This window comes from Salmo trutta, chromosome 10 (assembly GCF_901001165.1).
Source record: "Salmo trutta chromosome 10, fSalTru1.1, whole genome shotgun sequence".
NCBI classification, from domain to species: Eukaryota; Metazoa; Chordata; class Actinopteri; order Salmoniformes; family Salmonidae; genus Salmo; species Salmo trutta.
This window is the reverse complement of record NC_042966.1, coordinates 44,499,137-44,524,081: the sequence shown is the minus strand read 5'-3', so window position 1 is coordinate 44,524,081 and position 24,945 is coordinate 44,499,137. Positions and strand designations below refer to the sequence as shown.

Below are 24,945 nucleotides of genomic sequence, written 5' to 3'. Positions count from 1 at the left end.
ATCTGGATGTGAATACATTTCTGAAGGAGGGCTCTATTTAAAAGCACGATTATATGATACAAATGAACATGAGATTGTCATTCTGTCCTTGCTCAAACATACATACCATACATGCACCACACTTGGATGTACATGGTGTCAGACTGACCTGCGGAGGAGGGTGCTATTGTCATCATGAAGCCATAAAGTGACAGTCCAAATTAGGAGTTATAACAAAGGGTTACGCAGCCCGGGGGTTTTGTCCCCTCCTCTGCTCTCATTGATAGCCTGCCTTATACACACCTCTACTTCCAAATACAGATCTTTTAAAATAATCAGAGTAACTTTTGCATGTCCCATCTCCATATAGGGCTGAACAACAGCCTTTATAAAGAGGGATGAAGGTCTGGAGAGAAACAGACCAGGGAGACACAAAGCACCGGACTGTCATCTTAAAGGTAAGCACATAGAGGCAGTCTGAAGAGGAAGATAATGATTAAAGGACCTAACAACTATGATTCCCACAGCATCACAAGGCACCAATCAGCAAATACATAGCTGGTCAGGTGATTGATGCTGGTCTTTGTATTTGTCTATTTCATTCTCAGTAGAGAACCTTTCTACCAAACCAAGAGGTGACCACTGACCAACAACAGGTAAGGAACGTAAACTTCCACACTAAGTGTAGATACACTCTCTTGACTAAGGCACAGGCCTACATATATATATTTAAAGTCATGGCATGAATTTTCTTGGTTGTTTAAGTCGTTGTTCCCATACCATCTATTGGCTGATTTAGGTATCTGGAGTTCTAGACAAGTATGCCCATACCGTCTATTGGTTTGATTTAGGGATCTGGAGTTCTAGACAAGTATGCCCATACCGTCTATTGGCTGATTAAGGGATCTGGAGTTCAGGTCATTGCTTTAAAAACATTATAAAATGGGATAGTTTATATCCTATATCTCCAGTGACGAGCACCTTATCCAGCAGGTATGACGAGTTCCTTCACAATTTCCTGATTTCACAGGCCATTTACAAGTTAAATCATGGTGAAAATAGTTATTTTACCCACTGATGGAACATAGGCTTTTCACCAAATTGACAGGAGTCTCATCATTTGTATTTCTGGGAATGGATTATCCCTTTATTAATGCAACCACTGTGTCAGATTTCAAAAAAGCAGTCAGAAATAGCATTATAAATATACACTTACCTTTGATGATCTTCATCGGAATGCACTCCCAAGAATCCCAGTTCCACAGTAAATGTTTGTTTTGTTTGATAAAGTTCATCTTTATGTCCAAATACCTCCATTTTGTTCGCACGTTAGGTTCACTATTCCAAATGTAAGGCGCACGCTTACTAAGTCCAGACAAAAAGTCAAAAAAGTTATACTACAGTTTGTAGAAACATGTCAAACGATGTATAGAATCAATCTTTAGGATGTTTTTATCATAAATCATCCATAAAATTCCAACCGGACAATTCCTTTCTCTTTAGGAATGAAGATGAACTCAGCTTGCTCCCAAGGTAGCGAGCGTTCTAAAGACTGTTGACATCTAGTGGAAGCCTTAGGAAGTGCAATATGACCCCAAAGACACTGTATATTGGATAAGGAATCACTTGAAAAACTACAAGCCTCAGATTTCCCACTTTCTGGTTGGATTTTTCTCAGGTTTTCGCCTGACATATGAGTTCTGTTATACTCACAGACATCATTCAAACAGTTTTAGAAACTTCAGAGTGGTTTCTATCAAAATCTACTAATAATATGCATATCTTACCTTCTGGGCCTGAATAGCAGGCAGTTTACTCTGGCCACGCTTTTCATCCGGGCGTGAAAATACTGCCCCCTATCCATAAGAGGTTTTTAAGCAAATAGAATATGCTTACACAGTATTAACAATTACCTAACGATTCTAAGACTGAAGGTCCAATCCCTGTAAAGTAAATAAACTGTCTTCTTTAGCATGTACTCAAAAAAAACATGTATTGAGTGAGAAAAAAAACTGGGAATGATTAGGTGGCCATGATGGTCAGATTGGGAATTTAGCCAAGACACCCGGGTTAACACCCCTAATCTTACCAGTGCCATGGGATCTTTAGTGACCACTGAGAGTCAGGACATCCGTTTAACATCCCATCCAAAAGACAGCACCCTACACAGGGCAATGTCCCCAATCACTGCCCTGGGGCATTTGGAGAAAAGAAATTTAGACCAGAGGAAAGGGTGCCTCCTACTGGCCCTCAACACCACTTCCATCCAGGGACCAACCCTGTTTAGCTTCAGAAGCAAGCCAGCAGTGGGATGCAGGGTGGTATGCTGCTGGCATTACAACTGCTAATGTCAGAATGGGATATTTTGAATGACACTGTGGACGGATGTAGATATTCTCTGTTCCTCCCTGTACAGATTTCAGGATGGGGGACATGGTTATGGAGGAGTTCGGGGCAGCAGCTCCCTTTCTGCGTAAACCAGACAAGGAGAGGATGGAATGCCAGACTAGACCCTTTGACATAAAGAGGGAGTGCTATGTGCCTGACCCTGAGGTTGAGTACGTCAAGGGCACAATCACCACCAGAGATGGGGACAAAATCACAGTTAACACGGAGTTTGGGAAGGTGAATGTTTTAATAAAAAGGTTTTAACGTGGATAGACAACAGGAACAATATGTAGTCTATATGATGACTCATGTTCTTTTTCCTTTACTGATATTAAATAGAATACCGCTGAACCTTGAAAATGAAATGAAACAAACTGTGGAAATGTAATTTACTCTTCTTTCAGACTGTTGTCGTGAAGGAGATTGACTGCCACCCCCAGAACCCGCCAAAGTTTGATAAAATTGAGGACATGGCGATGTTCACCTTCCTGCACGAGCCCGCTGTGCTGTTTAACCTCAAAGAGCGTTATGCAGCCTGGATGATTTACGTAAGTAATGACCTGCCTGCTGATATCTCCATTATATCAAAACATTGATTCAAATGAATATAACTTAAATCTGCACCTCTCTCGTCTTCCACAGACCTACTCAGGGCTGTTCTGTGTCACTGTCAACCCCTACAAGTGGCTGCCAGTGTACGATCAGTCTGTTGTCAATGCTTACAGAGGCAAGAAGAGGACTGAAGCTCCTCCTCATGTATTCTCCGTCTCTGACAATGCCTACCAGTACATGCTATCAGGTAAAATGCAACTGTTGTTTTCTAAGTACATTCAAAACATCAAACTATATTTGGAAAATGACCTGTGCTATTTACTGATAATTCCTGTTCTTTCAACAGATAGGGAAAACCAGTCTGTCCTCATCACGTAAGTACCTCAACTAAAGGTTTTATCAATTTGAGGCTATTTCCAATTAGGAGAAATGTTGAAACATCAACATTTGTATTTCCATTCCCAGTGGAGAATCCGGTGCTGGAAAGACTGTGAACACCAAGAGAGTCATTCAGTACTTTGCCAGCATTGCTGCTGTTGCTGGAAAGAAAAGTGCAGCAGAAGAAAAAAAGGTCAACAGAATGTCCATCCTAAATGAAACACTTGAGCATGTTGACAAATTCATTGAGATATTCATGACAGAAATGTAACACTGTATGGATGTTGGTTTGTAGGGGACCCTGGAGGATCAAATCATCCAGGCCAACCCTGCCCTGGAGGCGTTTGGTAATGCAAAGACCATCAGGAATGACAACTCCTCCCGATTCGTACGTTTTTCCCTCTTGTTTGAGAACACGTCTTTATTATCAAATCCTATCACCATATTATCTGGTGTATATGCACCCATTAATTAATATGTTGGCAAAACCTTATAGGGTAAATTCATCCGAATTCATTTTGGAGTCACTGGGAAACTTTCCTCTGCTGACATTGAGACTTGTAAGTAAAAGTTCAATTTGATCAGCTTTGAACAAATCTCTTTGACAACAGATTCATAAAATACACATGTACTTTTTCATGCATATCAGATCTTCTGGAAAAGTCACGTGTCACTTTCCAGCTCAAGGCTGAGAGAGACTACCACATCTTCTACCAGATCCTGTCCCAAAAGAAACCAGAACTGCTAGGTAAGTAATAGAACACTCAACTAGGTACTGAACACTATATCAGTGTCTCTCAACCTCAGGTCTGTGGACCAGCACCAGTCCTTGGGATGTTACTGATCGTTGTCAGTAAATTAGCTGCCACAGTTACAAAAAAGATTGAGAAACACTGTATAATAATCAGTACCATAGACATACTACACATTCAACTGTGCTGTTCAAATCTTTTCAGAGATGCTCCTCATCACCAGCAATCCCTATGACTACGCCTTCATCTCCCAAGGAGAGATTAAAGTAACTTCCATTGATGATTCTGATGAGCTAATGGCTACTGATGTAAGTCAATGTTCATGACAATTTCCATTTATCTCTCCGTGTTCATCTGTCCAACTTCCTCTGCAATACAAAAATATACTATTATTCTGAACTAGGACGCCTTCGATGTGCTGGGCTTCTCCCAAGAAGAGAAGAATGGCATTTACAAGCTGACTGGGGCCATAATGCACTACGGCAACATGAAGTTTAAGAACAAGCAGAGGGAGGAGCAAGCAGAATCTGATGGCACTGAGGGTGAGGATTTAAAACCTCTCACTTTAATATATAGTAATCTTTGAAAAATCTGACGGTCAGAATGCCTCCTCCTACAACCATAAAACCTTTCCTTTCCAGATGTTGACAAAGTCGCATATCTGATGGCTCTCAACTCTGCGGACCTAGTCAAGGGGCTGTGTCACCCAAGGGTCAAAGTAGGAAATGAATGGGTCACCAAAGGTCAGAGTGTCGACCAGGTGAGTCTAAAAAAAAAAGTTGTACATTTCCAGGAGCTAATAATTGTGAGTATTAAACTTCTGTTTAGGGTTGCTAATATTTTAATGAGTGATTCCCCCATTGAGCAGGATGTTCAGTCCAGGACTAGGCCTAATATGTATCTGGGAAACTGTCCCCATGTGTTTATGTTGAGCCTATTCTTTGCTAATTCATTTTCTCAATATTTTGCAGGTGTACTACGCTATTGGTGCACTGTCAAAATCAATTTACGAGAAGATGTTCCTCTGGATGGTGATAAGAATCAACCTTTCTCTGGACACTAAGAACGCTCGGCAGCATTACATAGGTGTGCTGGACATTGCAGGCTTTGAGATATTTGATGTGAGTGTTTGATGTAGGCTATATTTCATTAAAAAAAACACGTCACAAAATTATTTATCTAAAACATTACAGCTGACAAAATAAAGTAACTGAACTTCTATTCCAGTTCAACACCTTTGAGCAGCTGTGCATCAACTTCACTAATGAGAAGCTGCAGCAGTTCTTCAACCACCACATGTTTGTGCTGGAGCAGGAAGAGTATAAGAAAGAGGGTATCGTTTGGGAGTTCATTGACTTTGGCATGGACTTGGCTGCCTGCATTGACCTCATTGAAAGGGTTGGTGTCTTCAGTTTTGTAGTAGTTTATATAAAGTGTCCTGAGTTATCTTTGAGATTTCAAACATTTAATGGGAGTACTTTTAAAATGAGCATTACAAGGGAAATCTTCATAGACAAATGATTCTGATATTTATTCACTATGCTTTTCTCTTAATACTAATTGATTTTCATTCCTTCCACCAGCCCATGGGTATCATGTCCATCCTTGAAGAGGAGTGCATGTTCCCCAAGGCCAGTGATTCTACATTCAAGGCTAAGCTGTATGACACTCATCTGGGCAAAAATAATTGCTTCCAGAAGCCCAAGATTGTTAAGGGAAGACCAGAAGCCCATTTCTCCCTGGTTCACTATGCTGGCACTGTTGACTACAACATTGGTAACTGGCTGGTGAAGAACAAGGACCCGCTGAATGAGACTGTGGTTGGACTGTTCCAGAAGTCAAGTCTTAAGTTCCTGGCCAACCTCTATACGGGCTACGCTGGTGCAGAAGGAGGTACTATATGTTTCTATCTGCAAAGACAACAAACCACTAAAGTAAACAATTGACATGACAGTAGTAATAATAGTAATTCATTATGATACAGGTGAAGACAAAGCAGCTGGAGGAGGAGGAAAGAAGAAGAAAGGTGGTTCCTTCCAGACGGTATCTGCATTGCACAGGGTAGATCTTTCAATTCATATATTTCTGATGTTTTTGCATGGCAGAATATTAACACATGTATTATATTTGCACTGTGGATTGGAATGTTAGCATTTAATGCCGTTGTGACTCGTGAGGTACTCTTGAGACTCATTCACTGATGGAAATGTCTACATTTGTCATACTCACAGGAGAACTTGGGTAAACTCATGACCAACTTGAGGTCTACTCACCCTCACTTTGTGCGTTGCCTCATCCCCAACGAGACCAAGACTCCTGGGGCCATGGAGAATCCTCTGGTCATGCACCAGCTGCGCTGTAACGGTGTGCTGGAAGGCATCAGGATCTGTAGAAAGGGCTTCCCCAACAGGATCCTGTATGCTGATTTCAAACAAAGGTAAAAAAAAAAATAAGGTTATATATTTTCTTCATAAAATAAATGGAACTGCTTGCCTAACCACGTGCTCCATTATTGAAGGTAATTGTTTGGTGATTTTAATTCAGATATCGCATCCTCAATCCAAATGCTATCCCTGAGGGTCAGTTCATGGACAACGTGAAGGCGGCAGAAAAACTGCTGGGCTCTCTGGACATTGACCACACCCAGTACAGATTAGGACACACTAAGGTAAGTTCTCTAAATAGATGGGAGGCAATATGGCCTGTTGAATCAGGAGGGAAAGATAGGAGCAACTAAACCTTGAGTGTAGATACATTTATCAACAACAACAAAAAATCTGAGTGTGCTCGTGTTACAAAGAGAAAACATTTTCTGCTCTAGATATCATATTGATGTGCTTAAGAAGACAGTATGCCTACACTTGCCTAGCAAATCAAAATCAGTTGTGTGTAGAGTACAACTTCAGCTGTCTAACCAGGACAAGAATGGCATTCTAGTTGACATTCCATATGTCTAGACTATTTTAGTCTGCGGCTCGCTAGCAAGCATTATGTAAGGGATAATCAACGAGAGGCTTTGCATTCTCTGGAAAATAGTAGTGATTTTTTAAAAATGTTATTTCCATGAGTGTATTATTGGCAGTTCATAAATAAACTGAAAAGGTTCATACTAGCACCTACTGAGCTAGTGTGTATAATGTAGAAGTATAAAAACAAAATGGTTGGTGATTTACTGCCACCTGCTGTTATTGAATGCTCAGGAATATAATTCATTGGCTGACCGCTCCTGCTCATCTGAATGGAATTCTGCGATCCGTCATTAAAGCGGAAATCTGCAATTGCTACATACATTTCTGGACTTTTATATGAAGACTAAAATGTATGAATGCCTCATGAGCTTAGTTCAATTGTCGTACCCCATTGGAACCCCTAATATAAGGATCATACATGTGTTATTGTTTGAACTGGGCTTGCCCCTTTAAGCCATATAAAGTCATAAAATTGTGAAAGCCCTCAATGGCACTGCCCATACAAAAAAGGAAGTTGGGCCACGTGCACTTTCAATCAAACTATGTGGCAATAACTATTGAAAGAACTATTGATGGATACAAATATGTGCTTGTCATAGTGCCACCATGTGGCAGATCACCATCTGGCTACTTAAAAACAATTACACATTTCAAGTGACAGGCCACACCCTCACGGAAGTTCATTGTGCACATGCTGTTAAGGATAGACTATCCAAACATGTTTTTAAAGACCTTGGTCTTTAGATGTTATATACTCAATGTCATACAAATGTATCAAACTTCGTAAAAGTAGCATTTAGGTGTTGTAAATAAGATTCAAAGCTGGGGCTGAATTTTATATTCAATTGCTAATTACATTGACACCTTGTGGTCAATTTCTCCAATGTTCATTTGGAAGTAAAAATGTAAGAATCTAAACACCACCTCCAACTTATGTAAATATGAAGTATACCACCTTAAAGTTATTTCCTGTCGTAGGGAGGGGTAAAAAACCAATGGAACCAAATACAATACAATCCAAACGGCACCTTATGTTTTCTGTATATCTATATTAGGTGTTCTTCAAGGCTGGTCTCCTGGGTACCCTTGAGGAGATGAGAGATGACCGTCTAGCTCTCATCATCACTGGGCTCCAGGCACGAGCACGTGGTCTACTTGCCAGGATTGAGTTCCAGAAAATTGTTGACCGCAGGTTGGAAAAACAACAGATAAAACTTCTGCAGACAATATGGTAGAGGTGGAAAAGGTTGCATAACAAGCTAATTTTATAACAATTCACAGGGATGCCATGCTTGTGATCCAATGGAACGTTCGTGCATTCATGGGTGTCAAGAATTGGCCCTGGATGACAATGTACTTTAAGATCAAACCACTGCTGAAGACAGCAGAGACTGAGAAAGAGATGGCCAACATGAAAGAAGAGTTCCTGAAGCTTAAAGAGGTTTTTGCTAAAACGGACGCCCGTAGAAAGGAGCTGGAAGAGAAGATGGTCTCTATTATCCAAGAGAAGAATGACCTGCAGCTCGCAGTCCTATCTGTAAGTAAAAGCCACATTGTACGCTACTTTGATGTAACTTTAACTGCACTAGTCCCTTTGCTGCAGTCACATCCTTTGTCAAAATGGACTTGGTAGTTTTTTAGATGAAATTCATGTCAAAAAAAATTATGAGACAAGCATGAAAATCGAATTTAAAAATTCTTTCAAGATATATCAAGACACCAGATTAACAAGCTCTAAACCTTAGTAACAGTTAAACATTTCATTTTGTTACATATTTCTCACCTCGAAAATAAGACACAAACAAATGCACGTGTCAAATCATTAGGCAAGACTTTCCATTGATTTATATGAAATTGTGCAAAAGCCGAACATATTCCGATGCGTGTTGGGACAGAACTTTGCCCTGGAGCCTACATCATTGCTGATCAAAGTGGCTGTCAGAGGGTCTCTAATAGGCCCAACCCCCTTGATAATTTTCACTCCCTCAGCTTTGTGACACCAGTGAATATGGCAGAAGCAAACCGAGGTTTGAGGGGAAGGGACAAGTTTGGGATTCAGAAAGATACATGGAAAAACGGAGAGGAAAGAGACATGATCTGATAAATTGATATGTCATACAATTAGTGGAGAAATTGGACATCAATTGTAGTGTCAGAATATTTGCCAACCTACCAAATTTCTGAAATGTGAAGGATTTGATATATACAGTTGAAGTCGGGAGTTTACATACACCTTAGCCAACTACATTTAAACTCAGTTTTTCAGAATTCCTGACATTTAATCCTGGTAAAAATACCTGTCATTGGAAAGTTAGAATCACCACTTTATTTTAAGAATGTGAAATGTCAGAATAATAGTAGAGACAATTATTTCTTTCAGCTTTTATTTCTTTCATCACATTCCCGGTAAGTCAGAAGTTTACAAACACTAAATTAGTATTTGGTAGCATTGCCTTTAAATTGTTTAACATCGGTCAAACGTTTCAGGTAGCCTTCCACAAGCTTCCCACAATAAGTTGGGTGAATTTTGGCCCATTCCTCCTGACAGAGCTGGTGTAACTGAGTCAGGTGTGTAGGCCTCCTTGCTCGCACACACTTTTTCAGTTCTACCCACAAATTCTCTATAGGATTGAGGTCAGGGCTTTGTAATGGCCACTCTAATACCTTGACTTTATTGTCCTTAAGCCATTTTGCACAACTTTGGAAGTATGCTTGGGGTCATTGTCCACTTGGAAGACCCATTTGCGACCAAGCTTTAACTTTCTGACTGATGTCTTCAGATGTTGCTTCAATATATATACATAATTTTCCTCCCTCATGATGCCACCTATTTTATGAAGTGCACCAGTCCCTCCTGCAGCAAAGCACCCCCACAACATGATGCTGCCACCCCCGTGCTTCACGGTTGGGATGGTGTTCTTCAGCTTGCAAGCCTCCACCTTTTTCCTCCAAACATAACGATGGTCATTATGGCCAACAGTTCTATTTAGGTTTCAACAGACCACATGACATTTCTCAAAAAAGTACGATCTTTGTCCCCATGTGCAGTTGCAAACCATAGTCTGGCATTTTTATGTCAGTTTTGGAGCAATGGCTTCTTCCTTGCTGAGCGGCCTTTCAGGTTATGTCGATATAGGACTCGTTTTACTGTGGATATAGATACTTTTGTACCTGTTCCCTCCAGCATCTTCACGAGGACCTTTGCTGTTGTTCTGGGATTGATTTGCAATTTTCGCAACAAAGTACGTTCATCTCTAGGAGACAGAACACGTCTTCTTCCTGAGCGGTATGACGGCTGCATGGTCCCATGGTGTTTATACTTGAGTACTATTGATTGTACAGATGAAAGTGGTACCTTCAGGCATTTGGAAATTGCTCCCAAGGTTGAATCAGACTTGTGGAGGGCTATAATTTGTTTTTTGAGGTCTTGGCTGATTTCTTTTGATTTTCCCATGATGTAAAGCAAAGAGGCACTGAGTTTGAAGGTAGGCCTTGAAATACATCCACAGGTACACCTCCAATTGACTCAAATTATGTCAATTAGCCTATCAGAAGCTTTTAAAGCCACGACATCATTTTATGGAAATTTCCAAGCTGTTTAAAGGCACAGTCAAATCAGTGTATGTAAACTTCTGACCCATTGGAACTGTGATACAGTGAATTATCAGTGAAATAATCTGTCTGTAAAAAATTGTTGGAAAAATGACTTGTGTCATGCACAAAGTAGATGTCTTAACCGACTTGCCAAAACTATAGTTTGTTAACAAGATATTTGTGGAGTGGTTAAAAAAGTTTTAATGACTCCAACCTAAGTGTATGTTAACTTCCGACTTCAACTGTACTTACAATATTTTGACACGTTGACAGTCAGAAGACACTCTAGGTGACGCTGAAGAGAGATGTGAGGGGCTGATCAAGAATAAGATCCAGCTTGAGGCCAAAGCCAAAGAGCTGACAGAGAGACTGGAGGATGAGGAGGAGATGAATTCAGAGCTGACTGCTAAGAAGAGGAAGCTAGAGGATGAGTGCTCAGAACTCAAGAAGGACATTGATGACCTGGAGCTCACTCTGGCTAAAGTGGAGAAGGAGAAGCATGCCACAGAGAACAAGGTCAAAGTTTATTTTCATTCTTGGGTTGTTAAAACTCCAAATAATTGGTGTGGATGAAAGTGTAATGACACAAGTGTTTCTTTAGGTTAAAAACCTGACTGAGGAGATGGCAGCTCTGGACGAAATCATTGCCAAGCTGACCAAAGAGAAGAAGGCTCTGCAGGAGGCTCATCAGCAAACGTTGGATGACCTGCAGAGTGAGGAGGACAAAGTCAACATGCTGACCAAGGCCAAAGCCAAACTGGAACAGCAAGTTGATGATGTGAGTATCGAATAAGTATCGATAGATATTACAACATAACTAGTCACATCCTAAAAAATAGGCTACAGTAAATGGTTTACTCCTAATAATGTTTAATATATCCTTTATCAGCTTGAAGGGTCTCTGGAGCAAGAGAAGAAGGTGAGGATGGACCTTGAGAGAGCAAAGAGAAAGCTGGAGGGAGATTTGAAGTTGACCCAGGAGAGCCTAATGGACCTGGAGAACGACAAGCAGCAGATGGAGGAGAGGATGAAGAAGTAAGATTACAAATAAATTGAACTGTTTACATACTAATATTATTTTATAGCAGAAAAGTTCACAACTCCCAAAAATCATTAAAATATTTCAAATAAACCATTTTTTTTACTCATCAGGAAGGACTTTGAAATGAGCCAACTCAACAGCAATATTGAGGATGAGCAGGCCATGAGTGCCCAGCTTCAGAAGAAACTGAAGGAGTTGCAGGTATTTCAATATTATTGTTGAAAATATAATCTTTCTGTTAAACTTAATTGTGAACTGCTTTTACCAGAAAAGTTCAATTCCGACCATTTCAGGCCCGCATTGAAGAGCTGGAGGAAGAGCTGGAGGCTGAGAGAGCTGCCCGTGCCAAGGTGGAGAAACAGAGGGCAGACTTGGCCAGAGAGCTGGAAGAGATCAGCGAGAGGCTGGAGGAGGCTGGTGGAGCCACTGCTTCCCAGATTGAGATGAACAAGAAGAGGGAGGCTGAGTTCCAGAAGGTGCGCAGAGATCTTGAAGAGGCTACTCTGCAGCATGAGGCTACTGCTGCCACTCTGAGGAAGAAAAATGCTGACAGTGTAGCTGACCTGGGAGAGCAGATTGATAACCTTCAGAGAGTGAAGCAGAAGCTGGAGAAGGAGAAGAGTGAGCTCAGGCTGGAGCTGGATGATGTGGTCTCCAACATGGAGCAGATTGTCAAGACTAAGGTCAGTGGATTAATCATTATGAAATACAAGCCTTTTCTGAGATCAGATTGATATCGCACATGGCACTGCACATGCTCTTAGTTTCAGAGATATGATCTATGAAGGTTGTGCTGCATTATATTAAAAAAAAACATGTTTTCAGACAAACTTGGAGAAAATGTGCCGCACTCTAGAGGACCAGATGAGTGAATACAGGACGAAAGCTGAGGAAGGACAGCGATCCATCAATGATTTCACCATGCAGAAAGCAAAGCTTCAAACTGAGAATGGTATATCAACTTAACATGAACATTCACATAAACAGCTACAATGAATACCCACATCCACAATAAGAGTCTAATTGAAATAATCAAAAAATCGATGAAAACAGGTGAACTTGCCAGACAACTGGAGGAGAAGGACTCTCTGGTCTCCCAACTGACCAGGGGTAAGCAGTCTAACGTTCAGCAGATTGAAGACCTCAAAAGACAACTGGAGGAGGAAGTCAAGGTATTTATACAATAAATGTAGAATCTGTTATCCAACTACATTCATCCTGCTGCATAACTGCATATTATTATTTTCATTTATTTTCCAGGCAAAGAACGCACTTGCCCATGCAGTGCAGTCTGCTCGCCATGACTCAGACCTGCTGAGGGAGCAGTATGAGGAGGAGCAGGAGGCCAAGTCTGAGCTGCAGCGTGGCATGTCCAAGGCCAACGCTGAGGTGGCTCAGTGGAGAACCAAGTATGAAACTGATGCCATCCAGAAGACCGAGGAGCTTGAAGAGGCAAAGTAAGGATGTTTTCTTACTTTCAAGGCTATTCAACCTTGGCTGAATGAGCGATACACAAAAGTATATGATGAATGACACATGAATTACCTGATATACAACCATTATATATATATATATATATATATATAGAAAAATAAAGTCAGCTGTTCTGAAACGAGTTTCCCATTTATGTCAATCTAGGAAAAAGCTGGCTCAGCGTCTGCAGGATGCAGAGGAAGCTGTGGAAGCTGTTAACGCTAAATGCTCCTCCTTGGAGAAGACTAAACACAGACTCCAGAATGAGATTGAAGATCTCATGGTGGATGTGGAGAGATCCAATGCAGCTGCTGCCGCTCTGGACAAGAAGCAGAGGAATTTCGACAAGGTATTATTATGGGACAGTCTTCTTAACTTTCATTATAATACATGATAATCATATGCTGTTTATTCAAACCATTTACAATACCTGTATGATTCTACTAGGTCCTGGCTGAATGGAAGCAGAAGTTTGAGGAGTCTCAGACTGAGCTGGAGAGCTCCCAGAAAGAAGCTAGATCTCTCAGCACTGAGCTCTTTAAACTCAAGAACTCTTATGAGGAGTCTCTGGATCATCTGGAGACCATGAAGAGAGAGAACAAGAACCTACAAGGTCAGAGCATCAGTATTATTGGCCTGCATTTCAGGCAATCATTTTTAAATTATTACAGACATTTGTTATCACAAGATACTGATGTGCAATTTCTTTTCCCACAGAGGAAATTTCTGATCTGACTGAGCAACTTGGTGAGGGAGGAAAAAGCGTCCATGAGCTGGAGAAGGTCCGTAAACAGCTGGAGCAGGAGAAGGCTGAGATACAGACTGCCTTAGAGGAAGCTGAGGTGAGACTGAAAGATATTTACTGATAGACACAATTTAGACACAATTTACTGAGGGTAAAGTATTAGAAGACTTTACATACAATGAGTGTTGTGTTCCCATAGGGCTCCCTCGAGCATGAGGAGGGCAAGATTCTGAGAGCACAGCTGGAGTACAACCAGGTCAAAGCTGACATTGAGCGCAAACTGGTGGAGAAGGATGAGGAGATGGAGATGAATAAGAGGAACCAGCAGAGAGTGGTGGATACCCTGCAGAGCTCCCTGGAGTCAGAGACTCGCAGCAGGAATGAAGCTCTCAGGCTGAAGAAGAAGATGGAGGGAGATCTCAATGAGATGGAGATTCAGCTCAGCCAGGCCAATAGGCAGGCAGGAGAGGCCCAGAAGCAACTTAAGGGTCTCCATGCCCATCTGAAGGTAACACTTCCACAGCATTTAATCCAGGGTTGGCGTCAATTCCAATTTAATTAGAAATTGCAATTCAATTATTGAATTTAGGTTGAATTAAATTCGAATTTCACCACCAAGTAATGGAATTAGACTACTAGAACTGTTTGAATTGGAATTGAAAATCAATGTAATATTTGTGTAAGAGGGTGGCAGGTAGCCTAGTGGTTAGAGCATAGGATTAGGATCGAATCCCCGAGCTGACAAGGTAAAAATCTGTCGTTCTGAACAAGGCAGTTAACCCACTGTTCCTAGGCCGTCATTGAAAATAAGAATTTGTTCTTAACTGACTTGCCTAGTTAAATAAAACAAACATAATTGTTTGGGATAATATTGAATTGGGAATTACATTCTTCGAAATTGGAGGAATTGAATTATCTCTGATTGAAAAGACTAAACTTGAATTTTAATTGAATTAAATTTACAGGGAGATGGAATTGAATTCTAGGAATTAACAGCAACCCTGATTTAATCATAAACACTAGAGCCTTCACAAAAACACAATACCAACTACATTTTTACAATATTGATGAAGCCCAAAAAAATAATTGTTAAACAGATCTGGGGTCATTTGGGGGACCTCTTTCAAACAATCTAAAATCTCTACAGGATTCTCAACTGCAGCTGGATGATGCTCTACGTGGTGGTGATGACCTGAAGGAGAACATTGCCATTGTGGAGAGACGCAACAACCTGATGCAGGCTGAACTGGATGAGCTGAGGTCCCTGGTGGAGCAGACTGAGAGAGGCCGCAAACTGGCCGAGCAGGAACTGATGGATGTCAGTGAGAGAGTTCAGCTACTGCACTCTCAGGTAAGGCATTGATAGACAACAATAGATAGCCTTATTAAATATACACATCTTGAAAATGTTGAAGATAATATGAAAGTAATTCCTCAAACATATGTGTAGAACACCAGCCTGCTGAGCCAGAAGAAGAAGCTAGAGGGTGACACATCCCAGCTTTCGACTGAAGTGGAAGAGGCTGTGCAGGAATGCAGAAATGCTGAGGAGAAGGCCAAGAAGGCCATTACTGATGCTGCCATGATGGCAGAGGAGCTGAAGAAGGAGCAAGACACCAGTTCTCACCTGGAGCGCATGAAGAAGAACATGGAGCAGACCATTAAGGACCTGCAGCACCGCCTGGATGAAGCTGAACAAATCGCCATGAAGGGGGGCAAGAAGCAGATCCAGAAGCTGGAGGCCAGAGTAAGTGTTTGAGACTAACCTACCTTGTCTTCTATAAATAAAAAATATTTTTTCATATTTCTAGCTTCAATGTTGAATGTAGTTGTAACGACATAATTGGAAATAAAGTTAACATCCATCATATCTTTCTAGGTGAGGGAGCTAGAGACTGAAGTGGAAAGTGAGCAAAGGAGGAGTGGCGATTCTGTGAAAGGAGTCCGAAAATATGAGAGACGCATCAAGGAACTCACCTACCAGGTACATCAAAGTTGCACTATGAACATGCTCAGAATAAAATGAAGGTTAACATATGACCCTATTTTTCTGGTGCAGACTGAGGAAGACCGTAAAAATTTGAGCCGTCTGCAGGACCTGGTGGACAAACTGCAGTTGAAGGTCAAATCCTACAAAAGAACTGCAGAGGAGGCTGTAAGTACAAAACCTTCCATCATCCAACTGATGCATCTGTCATTAATGAATTGTTGCGTTTGCTAGAGACTAAATCATCCATATTTTTCACAGGAGGAACAAGCCAATTCCAATTTGGGCAAATTCCGCAAGATTCAGCATGAACTGGATGAGGCAGAGGAGAGGGCTGATATTGCTGAGTCTCAGGTCAATAAGATGAGAGCCAAGAGTCGGGATGTCGGTTCCAAGGTCAGTAATTGCTTATAATTTAATAACTCCCCCATGTAATGTATGGCTGAAGCCTTAATGTGGAATACTTTTAAGGCGTATGATATCCAATAGCCATAACATCATTAACATATCAATATCTACATTTATATTATTAATTTGCGGGCATCCACTCTGTTCTAAAACTATACAAGACAGGGTCAACTCTAAATGTAATAGCTTACTGCTAATGGTCCCAATGGTTTCATAGATACATTTTCTATAGAACAAAAAGGCCACACATTTAATGTATTTCCATGGTAGTTTTATAAGTAGGTACAGTGTAATAACAGTCAAAGATTATACTTTATACCTGTTGCAGTTTTTCATTCACTCATTTGATAAACAAATTCAAATTAAAGGACAACTTCAATATTAACTTTGATATTTCAACCTTGTGTCTACCATAGCCTTAAGTCATTTCCTCGATAGCAAATCACTGAAGATTATTATGTTATAGGGTAATTGCCCATAGCATTATAATTACTAGCAATTATACTGTATGTAATAACCACTCCGCAACATTGATATTCATTACATGCTTTAACTTGCAGAATTTTGTCTTTAGTAAGAAAATGTACCTACACTGCAAATTCCACTGAAACACTGCACCTACCTATGTAGCTACTACCGTGGCAATACATAGGATCTAAAGAAACTGGGACCATTTAAAAAAAAAACGATTTTATGTAATACCTACAGTTTAAGAATCAAATGAATCTACTGTTCATTTTACTTTAATTGTTCATTGGACAATATTGCAACTATAAAATGTTTTGCAAACTTTGAATTGATTACATAGTAGATCTAAGGAAATCAGGACCATTACAGGTTTGGTATCTGTATGGGGACAACATGATGTTCATAGTTTATAAGTGTATACTACTTACCTGTTGAAGTATATTATAATTTTAACTAGAGCACATCGTATATGGCAATATAAAGGTTTTCCAGTAGGATTACAATGTTCTTATAACCAATCTATTTTCTCTGTCACAGAAAGGAAAGGATGAGGAGTGAGGCCAAGAGTTGTGACTCTGCTCCCAGGTCAGTTGCTTTGGTTATAATTTGCACACTTCCTGGTTTCAGTGGTCACTTACAATGCAGTTACATCGTTTTTAGAGATGTTTATTGTAATAAGAACAGCAGTTGAATTTAAAGCAATAGCCAAATTAATTTAATGTTAATTTAATTATTTGATTTGACATCATTGCACCTTTAAAAGTTGTCAAGTCTTAAATTTGCTACCAAACACAGTTGTAATGTTCGGACCATTTTATGAAGTGTTTTAGTGCAGCATAAACACTCATTGGAGTTGCCCCATTGTGTAATTTACATTTCAAGACCCAAAGTATATAATACAAATGTTTCCAGAATTTTGAGCTAATTTTCACAACCTTTATTCATCTTCTGTCACAGAAAGGACATGATGAAGAGTGAAGCACTCAGACCGACCTTTCTGATAATCACCTGACTGTAGTGCTTTAGTTTCTCTCTATTCTCCATGTAACATGAGCCGAATAAAGACAATTGAAATTGCATCTCTGTGTATTGCTTGTAATATGTTACACTGTGTGCCAAAGGTTTTTCATGTCTGGTATAGAAATAAAGGTTTTGTGTTGATGCCATTAAGAATAGGAATTCCAGACATTTTGGGAAGAACAACTTTTGTTACACAATTATGTAAACAACACTGATTTTAATAGAATATATTGATAACTTACCTCAAATTGTACCATAGAAAAAGACACATGTTTAACATATACATGTATCGCCTACATTTTTATAAAATTGGAGTAATACAGTGAGCTCCAAAAGTATTGGAACAGTGCATGTTTTATTTGTTTGTTTTGGCTTTGTACTCCAGCACTTTGGATTTGAAATGGTACAATGACTATGAGGTTAAAGTGCAGACTGTCAGTTTTCATTTGAGGGTATTTCTATCCATATCGGGTGAACCGCTTAGAAATTACAGCACTTGTTGTACATAGTTCCCCGATTTTAGGGGACCAAAAGTATTGGAACAAATTCACTTATGTGTATTAAAGTAGTTAAAAGTTAAATATTCCCATATTCCTAGCACACAATTACATTAATAATTTTAATATGACTCTTGAAATATTGTATTTTCACTGTGTGTTTAAAATATACGACTCACCACCTGGATTCGTGTGGCTCAGTTGGTAGAGCATGGTGTTTGCAACGCCAGGGTTGTGGGTTCGATTCCCACGGGGGACCAGTACGGAGAAAAAAATGCATGAAATGTATGCGTTCACTACTGTAAGTCGCTCTGGACAAGAGCGTCTTCTAAATGACTAAAATGTACTAAGTAACAAAATTTGAAAATGTGTTTTTTTTACATTGGATAAAAGTACAGACTCAGAGATACAAAATGTTATATCATTCACTGCATTTGAGGAACAATGGGAAAGTAATTCTACTTTGAAAGTTGATCAACTTGTAAACTCACTTTTGAGAAAATGGCCTTTGGATGTTTTGGTATCTAGTGAAGAGCTCTTTTTTGTCTACACCCATTCAGCATCGTTCACACCCTCTTAAACTTTAGCCCGACCCATCTCGTTTCGCTCTCGGAGGGCACACTTGACGCTCTGGCCGATGATTTGATTACCTCTGGATAACATGAAAACAGACTAACCAGCTCTGCTGGCAACAATTTCAATACACTTTTTTTTTTTTACAGACGTTTACTGACACAGGCCATAGTCAACAGGTGTTGTACACACGTCACGTAACGGTAGCTAACGAGCCAGCCAGCTAACGTTAGCTAGTTAAACAACAATGAACAGCGCCAACAATGCCACAGTGCTGAGAGCTAACCAACCAGGTCAATGTTAGCTAGTTAACATTAGGCACTAACTAGAAAAGCAAACAGCTCAGGGATACGAATAATAATGCCAGCTTGGGAGCCTGCCAGCTAACGCTAGCCAGCTAGCTAACAGTACACTTTAGCTTAAGACATATAGCTAGCTAGCTAGCTAGCTAGCTAGCTAGCAAGGTAAACAATGTACCTAGCTGGGTAAACAAAGTGTAAGTTTACACACGTCACGTAACGTTAGCTAACGAGCCAGCCAGCTAACGTTAGATAGTTAAACAACAATGAACACAGTGCCAAATCATGTAGTTACTACCCTGCATGAATACGGCTCTGGGTTACGAATAATAACGTCAGCTAAGGAGCCAGCCAGCTAACGTTAGCTAGCTAGCTAACAGTACACAGTCCACTTGAAATGAAAGCACTTTGTCAAAATTAGAAACGTGTAATATCTGAAAACGTAGCTAGCTAACGCTAGACTATCTTACCTGTATACATCATCATGCGTGATGGAAGTGTCTCCCTGTCAGGAATGCCATACCACGGTTGCCCTTAGTTTGAAGATGTAATCTGGAGACAGGTGTTTTCTCCATCTCTTTAGATATCATACTCTAATTCCACTGATTTCAAAACTTGAAAGTGGAGAGCAACACTTATGCAGCGCCACCATTTACATTTTTTACATTTACGTCATTTAGCAGACGCTCTTATCCAGAGCGACTTACAAATTGAAGTAGCGGTCCTTGTACCTAGCATCGACCACGGTGGCGACACAGTAAAGAGGCTCAGAGAGAATGCCACCGAATCGCTTGTTCAGTCTCCAGTAGAGTACTTTTCCAAGTTAACCCCACGGTCTGTGTCAGCAGTATTGTTGAGCAGGTGTTTCAATGCCATGACAGAGGGTATCACGTCTGCTGCAGATGCAGTTGATGAGCTTATTTCTCGAGTCAGTTGTTCGAATGGAGCTAGGAGTGTGTTCATGTTTCCAAGTTTCAAACATGTTCTCAAATGCCATAGAAATGGCAGCAGTGGTATGAGAACCAGCACATTCTTGAGCATGCAATACGGCTTTCCTCAGTACGAAATCCTCATCGACCCAATGTGATGCAGACTAAGCATGCTCATGGAACTGGCATCGCTGGTCCAAATGTCAGTCGTGAAGCTAATAGCAGTGAGGCCCACAGCAAGTAGCTCATGGATGTACGTTTCAGCAATACTGTGTAACTCCGGTAGGACAAAATCTGAAAAATAGCGCCTACTTGGTAGTGTGTACCGGGGCTTGAGATGCTCGACCAGTCGGCGAAAGCCAACATCCACGACAGAGAACGGTTGATTGTCAAGGGCATTAATGGATTTCGCCTTTGAGTTGTCTCGCTGAAATGTTCTTACTCTTTCAAATGACTGATAGACCTGTTGACTGCTCAATCCACACAGCAGACATTGTGGGCTAGGTTAGGAATGCTGTGATGTACATGTAGCACTATATTTATCGTGGCGTCATTACGTCATCTGCCTACGTTATATAGGCATGCACGTCAGCTTTGACATCGGTTTTGCACATCGATGTTAAACTAGACATCGGGCCGATGTTGGCATTTTTTAGCTAATATCGGCCGATTCCGACATGCTTACCGATATATCGTGCATCCCTACAAAAAAACGCATTTTGATTAAAATATATTTTTTACGTTCAAACGGTTCTCCTGTGAAGTCGTGACTTGCGACATACACCTAGTTTCCTAAATCAGGTCACATATGAGCTTACCTAAAATAAAGAAACATATGCTGTTACCTGCCAGAATAATGATAAATCTCCCGTTGTTATCCTCCTTAGATGCTTCTGTTGTCCCTGTGGAAAGAAAATACTATCCTCAGACTATATTGAAGGTGATCTAATGTTACAAGTGTATCCACATCTAATATTATTTTACAGACAGCGCCTTCGGAAAGTATTCAGACCCTTCCCCCTCATCAATCTACATACAATAGCATACATACAGAGCGACTTACAAATTGGTGCATTCACCTTATGATATCCAGTGGAACAACCACTTTACAATAGTACATCTATATCTTTTTTGACAAAGCAAAAACAGGTTCAATTTTTTTTGCTAATTTATTTAAAATAAAAAACTGAAATATCACTTTTACATAAGTATTCAGACCCTTTACTCAGTACTTTGTTGAAGCACCTTTGACAGCGATTACAGCTTCGAGTCTTCTTGGGTATGATGCAACAAGCTTGGCACACCTGTATTTGGAGAGTTTCTCCCATTATTTTCTGCAAATCCTTCCAAGCTCTGTCAGGTTGGATGGGGAGCGTCGCTGCACAGCTATTTTCAGGTCTCCCCAGAGATGTTCGATCGGGTTCAAGTTCGGGCTCTGGCTGGACCAATCAAGGACATTCAGGGACTTGTCCCGAAGCCACTCCTGCGTTGTCTTGGCTGTGTGCTTAGGGTCGTTGTCCTGTTGGAAGGTGAACCTTTCTCCCAGTTTGAGGTCCTGAGCGCTCTGTAGCAGGTTTTCATCAAGGATCTCTCTGTACTTTGCCTCGATCCTGACTAGTCTCCCAGTCCCTGCCTCTGAAAAACATCCCCACCTCATGATGCTGCCATCACCATGATTCACCGCAGGGATGATGCCAGCTTTCTTCCAGATGTGACGCTTGGCATTCAGGCCAGAGTTCAATCTTGGTTTCATCAGACCAGATAATCTTGTTTCTCATGGTCTTTTGGTGCCTTTCGGCAAACTCCAAGTGGGCTGCCATGTACCTTTAACTGAGGAGTGACTTTCATCTGGCCACCCTACCGTAAAGGCCTGATTGGTGGAGTGCTGCAGAGATGGTTGTCCTTCTGGAAGGTTCTCCCATCTCCACAGAGGAACTCTAGAGCTCTGTCAAAGTGACCATCGGGTTCTTGGTCACCTCCCAGACCAAGGCCCTTCTCCCCCGATTGTTCAGTTTGGCCGGGTGGCCAGCTCTTGGAAGAGTCTTTGGTGGTTCCAAACTTTTCCATTTAAGAATGATGGAGGCCATTGTGTTCTTGGGGACCTTCAATGCTGCAGAATTAATTTGGTACCCTTCCCCAGATCTGTGCCTTGACACAATCCTGTCTCTGAGCTCTACGGACAATTCCTTGGTTTTTGCTCTGACATGCATGTCAACTGTGGTGCCTTTCCAAATCATGTCCAATCAATTGAATTTATCACAGGTGGACTCCAATCAAGTTGTAGAAGCATCTCAAGGAATATCAATAGAAACAGGATGCACCTGAGCTCAATTTCAAGTCTCATAGCAAAGTGTCTGAATACTTATGTAAATGAGGTATTTCTGTTTAAATTTCTTATACATTTGCTAAATATCTGAAAAACCTGTTTTCGTTTTGTCATTATGGGGTATTGTGTGTAGATTGCTGAGGATTTTTATATATTTAATCAATTTTAGAATAAGGCTGTAAGCTAACAAAATGTGGAAGAAGTCAAGGGGTCTGAATACTTTCCGAAGGCACTGTATAATACATTTATTTGGTATATTACACTAATGTATTGAGCAATACATTGATCTTTATTACAGGCATGTGTAATAGTATAGAGCCCCACAGTGGACAATTCATAATACCCATAAAACCTTGCGGTCAAACATGGAAATGGTTCCAATAGTTTTTTCACCATTCATTTTTGCCCATAGGGGATTTTAGAACCAATTTAAAAAAGGTCTGTGTTTCATGTAGGCTTTCCCTGGCATGACCATTTGATACTAAATATATACTGAACACTTTAAATTTACTGTCCCATATTTAACTAATATTTGTTGGCTTATTTATACATGTGGTATTGTGTCTTGTACAGAATACTATCCTAGTAGCAGTCAGATATGTACAATGTGATATCATACTAGATATCGTTTTTTTTGTTTAATCCCAGCCCCCATCCCTGCAGGAGGCCTTTTGCATTTTGGTAAGCTGTCACTGTAAATAAGAATTTCTTAACTGACTTGCCTATTTAAATAAGGTTAAATAAAATAAAATAATGAAATACTAGACTAGTATTTTGCAAAGAAGCTAGCTTGCTAGCTACTTATCAATCTAGATGATATTAACAACATACCTTTAAGAACAAGTTAAGGAAGCATGAAGGTAGAGATAAAATGGAGAGTTCCAAAGTGTCCAAAGTTGAGGGACCATGGGGCATAAAAGGCATAGTGTGGAATAGGGGGTAGCTGGAGGGATGGTTGCAAATGGAATAAATATAAAATGGGGTGTTGGTGTGTTAGCCTACAAAGCTGGAAGCTACCAGTTTTTTCTTCCATTGTAAAGTGTTCTAGCCTGTAATGGACTAGTCTGTTTTGGACTAGCCTACAATGATTCTCTACAGAATGACTGCTTGTTTTGTCACATAAACTGATATTAGGCAAACTATCAGAATTTTAACCAGGAAATGGCAGAGCGATTTCTGCATAGTGCACCTTTAAAACTCGCCCAAGACCGTACACAGAAGTGTCAATTTAAACAAATGTATCCTATTTATTCATAACTAAATTGAGCTAACATTAGATATTTAAATCAAGAGATTCTTACCTTTGCCTCAATTCGGCAGTCTCGTCCAGATCATCACGGCCCTGGTGAGTGATGTGAAGCTTGAGACAGGCATTTTTAGTTCTGTATGATAGACATAATTTGTAAGTCGCTCTGGATAAGAGCGTCTGCTAAATGACTTAAATGTAAATGTAATGTAATTGGATCCTATTGCTGTCCTGCCTGAGCATTCGAAATGTAATGAGTACTTTTGGGTGTCAGGGAAAATGTATGGGAGTTAAAAAGTATATATTTTCTTTAGGAATGTATTGGAGTAAAAGTAAAAGTTGCCAAAAATAAAAATAGTAAAGTACAGATACCCAAATAAACTACTTAAGTAGTTATCAAAACGTCAAGCCAGGGCAAGCCTACATGAAAAATAGCCCTTATTTGAAGTGTTTCTAAAATTCTCTATGGGAAAAATTAATGGTGGGAAAAACGACTGGAACCATTTCCATGTTTGACTGCTAGGTTATGGGTATTATGACAGTGGTACTCTATTGCTCCCATCCCTCTCCTTAACCCAACCAGGGACCCTCTGAATATATTGTAATGAAACAGCAGGGAGCAGGTCTCGAACCCTCGACCTTCAAGTCCGAAGTCCAGCGAGCTATCGACTGTGCAACAGAGTCGACATCGACTCTTATAAACCCAGGGTCGTTACAATATCAACAACTGTCACTCATGAACTAAAGCATCATTACTATAGAAAGGGAAACAACTAACGTTAGTTAACAAGCCAGCTAATTTAGCTAGTCAGATTAGCACTGATTCATTTAGACAAAACTCCGCACATTCATTTCATAAAGGATCTCCATAACGTCCACGTTATGTTAACGTTACCTGGTTCACACGGGCAGACGGAACAATCAGACGGACTGGACGTCAATTCACATTAGCTGTCTCTCCCCTGTTTGAAGATGAAAACGAAACTGAAACAATGGTAACGTTAGCTAGCCACCGAACACTGAATGCTAGGAAGGTGCTAACGTTAGCTATAACATTACGAGCTAGCAAGCTAACGTACGTCAGGAAGAAAAACTTATAACATGAATTGCTGACACCGCACAAAGAGACAGTTTACTCTGTATGTAACTAATATTGATAGTTAAAACTACGTTAAACCTTTTTCAGAGGTTACAAACTCCATTTTGGTTATTAACTTTTATACATTTAAAAAGGGGGAAGAGCGAGAGAGACAACCACCCTAACGTTACCTCTCGTCTCCTTCAGTTGGAAATTCAAACGGTTTTCAAATTGTGAGCGTG

The 24,945-nt window shown here is 40.4% G+C and overlaps 1 protein-coding gene and 1 long non-coding RNA gene across 4 annotated transcripts in view; one reads left to right on the top strand and one right to left on the bottom strand.

The window, feature by feature from the left end:
- The window catches only part of LOC115201760 (uncharacterized), a 58,557-nt gene extending 33,612 nt beyond the window's left edge, over positions 1 to 24,945 (bottom strand). Inside the window, exons 1-5 of one of the 3 annotated variants that reach the window (XR_003879810.1) lie at positions 24,895 to 24,945; positions 24,521 to 24,587; positions 23,681 to 23,761; positions 20,899 to 20,955; positions 6,323 to 6,470 (exon numbers count right to left, since the gene is read on the bottom strand). This is a non-coding gene — a long non-coding RNA (uncharacterized LOC115201760). The remainder of the gene's footprint in view (positions 1 to 6,322; positions 6,471 to 20,898; positions 20,956 to 23,680; positions 23,762 to 24,520; positions 24,588 to 24,894) is intronic. The other 2 variants (XR_003879809.1, XR_003879808.1) reach the window with 2 other exon arrangements.
- LOC115201758 (myosin-7-like) lies at positions 1,488 to 17,814 on the top strand. The gene is made up of 39 exons (XM_029765647.1): positions 1,488 to 1,512; positions 2,396 to 2,604; positions 2,772 to 2,915; positions 3,010 to 3,166; positions 3,266 to 3,293; positions 3,385 to 3,490; positions 3,593 to 3,685; positions 3,794 to 3,857; positions 3,947 to 4,045; positions 4,254 to 4,357; positions 4,453 to 4,591; positions 4,691 to 4,809; positions 5,021 to 5,170; positions 5,277 to 5,447; positions 5,633 to 5,942; positions 6,034 to 6,110; positions 6,281 to 6,486; positions 6,594 to 6,717; positions 8,074 to 8,210; positions 8,300 to 8,555; positions 10,886 to 11,128; positions 11,214 to 11,390; positions 11,502 to 11,647; positions 11,765 to 11,855; positions 11,948 to 12,337; positions 12,480 to 12,606; positions 12,708 to 12,826; positions 12,915 to 13,111; positions 13,293 to 13,476; positions 13,575 to 13,740; positions 13,845 to 13,969; positions 14,072 to 14,380; positions 15,020 to 15,223; positions 15,323 to 15,619; positions 15,752 to 15,856; positions 15,932 to 16,027; positions 16,121 to 16,255; positions 17,273 to 17,320; positions 17,693 to 17,814. The coding sequence occupies exons 1-38, from the start codon at positions 1,491 to 1,493 to the stop codon at positions 17,291 to 17,293; spliced, it is 5,847 nt and encodes a 1,948-aa protein (XP_029621507.1). The 5' UTR covers positions 1,488 to 1,490; the 3' UTR covers positions 17,294 to 17,320; positions 17,693 to 17,814.

What these genes read in the sequence shown, in the direction of transcription:
- LOC115201758 (XM_029765647.1), top strand. Translation starts at nt 1,491, where the DNA reads ATGAACTCAGCTTGCTCCCAAG. An exon ending in AGCAGAGGAATTTCGACAAG is followed by an intron (nt 13,477 to 13,574) that starts GTATTATTATGG and finishes TGATTCTACTAG; the next exon opens with GTCCTGGCTGAATGGAAGCA. An exon ending in TTCAGCTACTGCACTCTCAG is followed by an intron (nt 15,224 to 15,322) that starts GTAAGGCATTGA and finishes ACATATGTGTAG; the next exon opens with AACACCAGCCTGCTGAGCCA.